Genomic DNA, 9,282 nt, shown 5'->3' with positions numbered 1-9,282 from the left:
GCGTAGAGTGAGGTATGATCCAAACCTTCCAAATCGTTAACGTATACGATGAACAATAGAGGCCCCAAGATAGAGCCCTGGGGCACTCCAATATGGACTGTTAGAGGGGCGGACAGGGCATGTCCAATTCTGACACTCTGTCGACGTTCAGTGAGATAGCTGGTGAGCCACTGCAGACACGTCCCGGCTACGCCAAACGCTGCTAACTTATGGAGGAGACCCCTTGTCCAGAGAGTGTCAAATGCTTTGCTCAGGTCGAAAAAACATAGGAGGCTAAATTGCTTCTGATCCTTGCATTCATATAGCTTCTGCACCAGCCTCAGCAACTGCCAGGCGGTCGAATCGCCTCGCCGAAATCCAGACTGTGACGGGTCAAGGACCGGGTTCACATGTTGGTATAAGTGGCCAAATGCCACACGTTCACAGAGCTTTGAAATGGTGGAAAGGAGTGAAATCGGCCGGTAATTGGATGCAGACAGTTTACTGCCTTTATTCTTGTAAATAGGCACAACCACAGCTGCCTTCCAGACATCAGGGAAGATTCCAGTGGCGAAGGACTGGTTGAAAACTAGGCTGAGAGGGATAGCTATACTAGGAGACAGGGCTTTTAGGAGTTCATGGAATATGCCATCTGCACCTGCCGCCTTCTTGGGCTTTAGGCGACGGATGTGTTGGGCAATGGCGGTGGGAGTAGTGCTGAAAGAGGGTAGTGCTGGGAGCCCGTGGTATGGAATACCAGGAAGAGACCATGCAGGATCATCCGGTGTTCCAAAGCTGATGAATTGGCGATTCAGAGCCTTGGCAATCTGGGTAGGGTCGTTGTGTACAGTGTTATTTTCATGGAGTTCAGTGATGATAGGGTTTCCAACAGGGGTCGGCGAACGAAGCTGCTTTTAAAACAAACTTGAACAAACTAGGGGTGGATGCAATAATGGATGAGGGGTTAGTGGTAATGGAGGACACATACTGACGGTGAGCCTCTCTAGATAGGATTCGTGCTCTGTTACATTCGCACTTGTAGTGCTCCTGATTGCTAGGGGTAGGATACTTGCGATACAAGCTGTACGAGTATTGCTTCCTCTTCAGCTGAGCTTTAACAGCACGTGTCAGCCACGGGGGACTTGGTGTACGTCGTCTAGGGGCTGAAGAGCGCGACCGGGTGGGTAGGAAAGCGGAGCATAGACCATGAAGGATGTCATAAAATGCTGGAGCAGTACGGTTTGGATCTCCAAGCTTCAACTGGAGAGCAGCATGCCAGTTCACATTAGCAATGGATTCATTTAGAGCAACAAGTTGAGTGGGAAGAGTGGAGTGTGGTGTGGAGGAGATGTCAAACTGACTGAAATTAGGTATCTGGAAGGAATGGGAGGGCAGTGTAGTGTTGGGTGCAGGTGGTGATGCGGTACATGTCAGGATGCACAAACGGCCGAGAACAATTGAGTGGTCCGACTGACCGAGAGGGGCTGAGGGGCGCGGATCGCAGATGCTGGCTGCAGTGTCAGTGATCATCAGGTCCAGAGCAGCCTCATTGCCTTTGTGGGAGCGGTGGGTCGAGAATGTGACATTGTTGCTGCAAAGAAAACATGTCAAGAAGACATGAAAGGTGGTGGCCTGCAGTGTCTGTTGTTGTTCCATACCAGGTGGAACATTTAGCATTGAAATCTCCCATGATGAGGACTGGCGAGCCAGGGGTCCGTATTTTAGTCAAGCAGCTTTGAAATGAGGCGTAAAAGTTATGTATCACCCGCGGGTCGGTAGACGGTGGGGGGTAGACAGCCGCAATTTGGATGGGCTGCTGACGCGTGGGGCAAGCAGAGGTTCCAGTGGATGGCGATATCTCTACCCAGGTAGCTTCGAATTGCGGAAGATGTAGGTCTGTACGGTGGGTAATAGGACCAAATGCACTTGATTTTACTAAGATAGCAACACCGCCATAGGCCAGGAAGTCGTTGGCGTTAATTTTATTGTCGGAGGTGGGTCGATCCCTTCGAAAACATTCATAGCCTGGGAAGGAGAGGGACATTTGTGGACACAACCAGGTTTCAGTTATGCAAACAACAAGGGGACAGCTGGTCGTGAGAAAGTCGGATAGCTCAGCAGATTTGTTTCTAAGGGAACGTGCATTGATGCAGGCTACGGGAAAGGAGGCTAGGGGCGTTGAAGGATAGAAGGGTGTTGCGTTAGGGCCAAGTTGAAGTCTTGGTTTACTCATTTTTCAGATTCAGCCTAAAGAGAACAAATTCTGCTGTCATCGCCAAACTACAATGAAGGCATACAAGTTTACCAAAAAATAATTTTCTTGTCACATTCATCAGTGGAAAGTCGTGACTGAAGAATAACCATGCTGAACAATGATTAAAAACACATTCAATAATTTGTTACGAGAACAAAATAAAGTGCTAAAATAGAATGAGGGAGGGTGAGACAATAGAAGTGAAGTGAGAGCCAAGTGCAACGGCGGGTGAGAAACTAATTGTAACTCTAGAACTGTGTAGTGAGACAAACAATAATGCTGTGCACCTACGAAAACAATCTTAATGCAACTACACGTTTCTTCTGCTTACAAAAATCAGGCTTGAGCAAACGAATACAAACAGCCTCAAATACTTTCAGCTGACTACGGATATGCAGTTCCAGGTCAGAGACACTCTTATGTAGCCAGGTCTCGGATACGGCTAGTATATCCAGCTGCTGTTCTATCATTATACTTTCAACTTCACCCAGTTTGTGGCGTAGACTGCGTAATAATTATACTATTTTGATGTGGCCAATGTTAAGTGTACTACTGTGCTGGGTCAGGTGGTGGGTGTGTGGGTGAAACGGGGCGGCGTGTGGATTAAGCTTCATGCTGATCCGATTGGTGTGTTGAGCATGCGGGTTCAAGGGGAGTGGGTCGGTGGTTTGAGCCATTATGCTTTAACGGGTTTGGGAGCCCAGGCCTCTGTACCAAATCGCCACTCTCTTACAGTACGGCCAACTTCGTCAGGAAGGAAAGATTCTTCCGCGACCTTCTTGGCGTCCGTGACCAAGACTGTAATACGAGCAGAGGCTGTTCTAAAGTGCACGGAGGTGTACACGACGCTTTGTACTACAGATACACCTTGTGCCTTGCAGTGTTCAGCTAGTGAATACGCATCGCAGTCCGGGTCAACATTTCCAATGCAGTACACCGTCACGCGGGGTCGTCCTACGAGTCCAGGTGCACTCTTGGGTGTTTTCGGTGCTGTGTACCGTGTGACAATATGACAATGTGTGTAGTGTGACGATACAATGTGTGTGTAGACAAACATTACGATTATGTATTTGTTGTGGTGACATCTGTCATCAGTGTGTCATGCCTCTTACCTCATTGTAGCTTCATCCGTAGTCCGCTTCCATTGTCCTTGTTCTACATTCTATTCTATTTCTTCTAGTGCTAGTCGTTTCACTTCTCATCTTTCCTTGAAGTAGTATATTTAAATTGTAATTGTTTTCCTGCAACGATCGCTTGTTGTGTTATTTATTTGCGTCTTGACTTCATTATTTATTTTGCCAGCGCCTGCAAGGCTGCATGCGCATGCTAGATTCTGTGTTCACGCGTGACTAATGATGTCATCGCTATGCCTTTGCTTGCTGCGAGTAGTCGCGTAGCTGGTCTTGTTGTTTTCTTTGCTTCGTTCGAGTTGCTGTTGCTCGACTTCGTTTTCTGATCTATTTTCTGCATTCAATGGTTGCCGTGATGGCTGTCGCTGCAATAGCAGCTTCAGCCACGACGAGCCTCTATCGGTTGCTCTGCCGCCATGTTGGCCGCCATGTTAGACGTGTCTTTTCCTGGCTGAAGTGCTCGTGATTTTGTATTCTTTTCTTGTTCTCTCTCCTTTTCCTACTTGCATTTTTCGTTATACATACATTTCCACCAAGAGGCTGCCGTTTGCGCTGGTGTGTTGTGTTGGGTGAAGAGGGGTGATAGAGAGACTAGATAGCTCCAGTTCTCCCACAACTTTGTGGTGCTGAAACCCGGGAAAGAGTCGGGAAAGTGTTTTCGGAGTACGAGTGTCGTTGTGATTTATTTATTTTGTGAGACGAGAGTTCTTACTGTGAGTTCCTACTGTGAGTTCCTACTGTGTGTTCGTGGAATACTCGAGTGAATCATGTCTACCAAGTATCTTGTCCAGCCGTTTTCTGGCAAGGATGGTGAAGACCTAGAGGAATTCTGGGCAAATTTTTTAGTTTTGGCCACTGCCAAGGAATGGTCCGACGAAGATGCACGCATGCAACATCTACCTTTATATTTGCAGGGCGATGCATTTCGAGTGTTTGCTCGTATGGCAGAGAGTGACAAAAGCAAACAAGCAGAGGTCAAGAAAGTTTTAGTGAGTGCGTTCAGTGTGACGCCGTCCAGAGCGTATGATTTGTTCAAGCGCCGTTGTTTGCGTGTGGATGAAAGTGTCGACGCGTATGTGGCCGATTTGCAGCGTTATTCAGCGCTGTCGGGGCACAAACCGGGTGGTGCCGCCAGCAAGGATCCGATCGTGATCGAGCAACTGATCGCTGGCCTACAGCCCGAATTTGGCCGCCAGCTGAGAATGTCGCTGGCTGGCCAAGAGCTGACGATACCTGCGTGTCTAGAGCGTGTGCGTGCGCTCAGAGCCAGTGTCACCGATGCTTGGTACACAAGCAGGTTCAGCCAGAGCGTTTCTGCTAGTGCCAGTACCAGTAGTTACAGTGGAGGTGTACACCGACCTCGCAGTACTGTTGTCTGCTATAACTGTAATCAGCCTGGGCATGTCCAGCGTAACTGCCCAGAGTTCAAGAAGAAGCAGAAGCCCCGTTTCAGTGGACCACTAGTGTGCCACTTTTGTGATCAGCCTGGTCATGCAAAGCCAGCGTGCCCTGAGAGAAGGAAGTGGCGAGAAGCCAAGGCAGCAGAACGTGTGGCAGCTGCTGGTACGTCGCATAGTAGCAGTGACAAGTGCCTGTGTGCGGTGTCCACTGAAGCTGCCCCCTTGCCGAGGATCTATGTGGACGTGGAGTCGGCCAAGCCGGATGACTGGTGGCGTGGAGAGGCCATGCTGGACACCGGGTCGGCTCGCACGCTAGTGTCGTCTGGCTTTATACGTGCGGCTAAGATGCGCAGCCAAGTGTCGGCGGTAAAGCAGGAGAAGCTCCTCGCCCTGGATGGCGAAGCCCTGCCGATTTCGGGGTCAATTTCACTAACGATTCGTCGCCTGGATGGACCCGTAAATTTGCCACCTACCCGTGTTGTTGCGTTTGTAGTTCCTGAGCTGTCGGTTATTAATGCTGACCTGTTGCTGGGATCTGACCTTGTCCGTGCCATCGGTGGCGTCAGGTTGCAGTACTCTGAGTCAGGTGATCTGCGGTCCGTGTTGTTTGGTTCGTCAACCGCCAGTAACCCTGAGCCTGTGTCGTCTGTCGTTAGTGATGCTCTGCAGTCGCCGGATCAGCACCCGTCTCGGCATGTTAGCGTGGTGCAAGACGGTGAGGACGTGACGCTATCTGTTGAGGATGGTCAGATAAAGTGGCTAGCAGCTGAGCAGTGTTGGCAGGCAGCATGGAGGTGGAAGGACGACAAGCCACCTACCGGACGCATCGGCAGCGGCATTGGGGAGTACCCCCGGAAACTTAGTGATGATCAAGAGAAGCTGTTCCAGCAAGAAGTGGACTCCTGGATCAGCAACGAATGGCTCGTCGAGCATGACGAAGAGGTACACGGAGCTCCTGCTGCAATTCTACCATGGCTTGCGGTCAGCCAGGAGCACAAGCCTACTACACCTGTTAGGTCTTGCCTCGATTACCGTGCGCTGAACCGTGCCCTCGTGTCTCAGCCCGGTATGGATGCCTCCGTGTCTGGCGAGAAGTTGCGTGAGTGGCGTACGCACGATGCCAACGAGTATGAGATGTTGGATATTCGAAAGGCCTATCTGCAAGTCCGTATGTCACCTGAGTTGCTACGGTATCAGTGCGTGAAATGGAGGGGAAAGCTGTACGTGATGACCCGCATGGCTTTCGGGTTAAGCGTTGCACCGAAGTTCATGGACGTGATAGTCAAGTGGTGCACGCGCGATCACGATGGTGTTGACAATTACGTTGACGATCTGTACGTCCTGAAACCGCAGACAAAGGCTGTTGCGGATACCCTCGAGCGCTATGGCCTGCGCACGAAGCCAGCTGAGCCCGCCAGTTCCGCACGAGTACTCGGACTTCAGCTGTTTACGGGCCAATATGGTCAAACCCGTTGGAAGCGTCGAGACGGAGTGAGTCTCGAGTGTGGCAAGCTGACCAAGCGTGGTGTATTCTCGTGGTGCGGCCGACTGGTGTCGCACTATCCCGTGTGCTCGTGGCTACGACCTGCCTGCAGCTTTCTGAAGTGCCTAGCATGTCGTGATGGTGGTGGTTGGGATGATGACGTCCCCAATGATGTGGTAACCTGTTGTGCCGAACTAGCAAGTCGCGTCCAAGATGAGGATCCGGCCACAGGCGTGTGAAATGCGTCAGTGAACGAGCAGCAGCTCACCGTGTGGTGCGATGCGTCTGATGTCGCATATGGCATTGTTGCCGAAGTTGGTGGTGAAGTCATGGAGGACAAGTCTTGGCTTCGCGATGCCGACGAGAAGAAACATATCAACATCGCAGAAGTGGAAGCAGTAATCCGTGGGTTGTCGACGGCAGTCGAATGGAATGCCAGCAACATCCGTCTTGTCACTAATTCCAAGACCGTGTATGGCTGGGTGAAGTCGTGCCTGAACAATGAGCGGCGTGTCAAGGTGTCCGGTCTGAACGAAGTGTTGGTTCGCCGACGACTAAACATCATCGACGACATTGTCGCGACCGCGAAGCTGCCCGTCACCGTTGAGTGGGTACCGTCCCAGCAGAACAAGGCTGACAAGCTGACGCGTGTCCCAGATTTGTTCATCCGCTGCTGGAAGAAATCAGCCAAGCCAGATGTAGTTGCTGCCGTCTCTGCACCCCCGAAGATTGTGAGTGCTATTGTGTTACAGGACATTCTTGATGCGCAGAAGTCTGATCCTGTTGTTGTTAGTGTGATTGAGTCTGTGCGTCATGGTCGTGAGATTTCCGACCCGGTATTTAAGAAATTGAAGTCTCAGTTGTCTGTATCTGATGATGGTTACTTGTATCGTAGTGTGAAGGTACCGCCGAATGATGTGCGTGTTGTACCAGTTGTGTCTCAGTCATTGCAGCAGCGAGTGGTGTGTCGTGCCCATGCTGTGAGCGGTCATTCCAGTTGGGAGACCACATGGAAGCTGTTGCGTGCGAGTTGTTATTTTGCAAATATGGCTGTTGTTTGTCAGTCGTTGATTCAGTCGTGTGATGTGTGTGCTGCTGCTAATTCGAAGCGTGGGCCTGTTGCTGAGCCAACACGTCCGGTTATTCCATCTGGTCCATGGAATGTAGTACAGCTCGATACCCTGGAGTTGGGTCCGAATAGAAGCCACCGGTATCATTGTGTTCTTGTCTGTACCGATATGTTTACTAAGTGGGTCGAGGTTGTCCCATTGGTTCGCCATGATGGTCCGTCTGTAGCAGCTGCGTTTGTGGATGTATGTTCCCGCTGGGGTGCCCCAGCAGTTGTACGTTGTGACAATGGAACAGAATTTGTCAATCAGGTAGTTACGTCTTTGTATGATGCATTTGGTGTATAGGTGCGACATGGCGCAGTGCGTCATCCGCAGAGTCAAGGTGGTGTAGAGCGTTTTAACCGGACTTTGCTGACTTTAATTCGAAAGATTGTGCAAGAATCCGACGATTGGGTGTCTGCTTTGAATGTATTATTGTACTATTATCGTATTCGTCCCCACTCTGCGCTTGGTGTTTCCCCAAGTGAAGCCATGTGTGGCTGGGTTCCTCATGGCTTGATTGTGGACGATGAGCGTTGTGACATGTCCCCCAGTGCATGGGTTGATAGCTTGTGTAGTAAAGCGGCTGTTGTTCGAGACTACGTGGAAAGTGAGTTGTCCTCTGCTGATTTTGTTCAGCCTGTTGGGTGTGTGAACCCCTACAGTGTTGGTTCCACGGTGATGTTGCGGCAGGGAGATCGCCGCCAGAAGCGAACAGCGCCGTATGAGTCTGGATGGACAGTTGATAGTGTTGTGTCTCCATCAACTGTTGTAATTGTTCGTGACATTAATGGTCGACATTCTGTGAAGACTGTCAGTATTGATCTAATTAAGCCGTCAAGTGTGAGTGTGCCTGAGTATGATGATGCATGTGCTTCAAGTGATAGTGATTCTGATTCTGATGTGCCAGCCCAACCACTTCAAGTTGGTGGTCATCGTCTTCGCAACCGTGCTGGCCTCGTTCCTCCTGTTCGTTACCGTAGTTAACTGTTGACGTGATGTCACCAGGGGGAGGTGTGACAATATGACAATGTGTGTAGTGTGACGATACAATGTGTGTGTAGACATACATCACGATTATGTATTTGTTGTGGTGACATCTGTCATCAGTGTTTTTTGTTTTTTTTGTTTGATTCATAGCTCAGCGGTTAGAGCATCGCTGGCTACAAGCGATGGTCCCTGGTTCGAGTCCTGGTGGTGACAGTCAATTTTTTCTTCAGACTTTTCCCGTTTGTCCCTTTCCCTCAAAACCAGTCAATGTTTATTTAGAGTCAAAGAACAAACAGGCAAATTTGCCTAATTACATGATATCGACTAAAAAGGAGAATAAATTATAAAAGGCCAATGAAGGTAATGACACTGAGTAGAGTGGGTAGTAAAGTTTTACGTCATTGTAAAAGCCAGTTAGGCCAGTAAAGGAAATAATAATACAGCGGGCAGTGGCATTACTGAAAAGCAGCATGTGCTGGGAGGGATCGCATGAATCGGTGGTACTGTGGGATTTTCCTGATGTCGGGCTGGAGCCTGTTCCACAGTGATACACATTGGAATGAGGCAGAATGTGTGCCAGCGGATGTCTTAGTGACTGGAAATTTAAGTGCTCGATTTCCCTGACTACGTGTAGCACGGCCGGCATTAAGAGGACTGAACATATCGGTAAGCAATGTGCTGAATTTACCCTGAAGGCAGCGCCAAGTGTAGCCAAGAAGCTTGTGGCAGTACATAACTTCTAGCGAGTGCAATCGCAATTGGCAATACAGCGGCGCAGATGGGGATGCAAATGGAGCGTTGTAAACACAGCGGACTGCGTGCTTGAGTAGCCGCTCTAGGCGCTCGAGCTGATGTGAGGTGAGGCCAGCAGAGAAACAGTTGCTAGCATACAGGAAGTCAGGAAGGATCAGGGACTTCAGGTACGTGATGCGGCACG

At 50.0% G+C, this 9,282-nt stretch overlaps 1 protein-coding gene across 1 annotated transcript; it reads left to right on the top strand.

The window, feature by feature from the left end:
- The first annotated feature begins 4,130 nt into the window (after positions 1 to 4,130).
- On the top strand, positions 4,131 to 6,485 carry LOC135810638 (uncharacterized). The gene has a single exon (XM_065324130.1). The coding sequence runs from the start codon at positions 4,131 to 4,133 to the stop codon at positions 6,483 to 6,485; it is 2,355 nt and encodes a 784-aa protein (XP_065180202.1).
- Positions 6,486 to 9,282: the final 2,797 nt, after the last annotated feature.

Source organism: Sycon ciliatum, chromosome 2, assembly GCF_964019385.1.
Source record: "Sycon ciliatum chromosome 2, ocSycCili1.1, whole genome shotgun sequence".
In the NCBI taxonomy this organism is placed as follows: Eukaryota; Metazoa; Porifera; class Calcarea; order Leucosolenida; family Sycettidae; genus Sycon; species Sycon ciliatum.
Note: the sequence above shows the minus strand (reverse complement) of the source record. Positions and strands in the feature narration are given on the sequence as shown.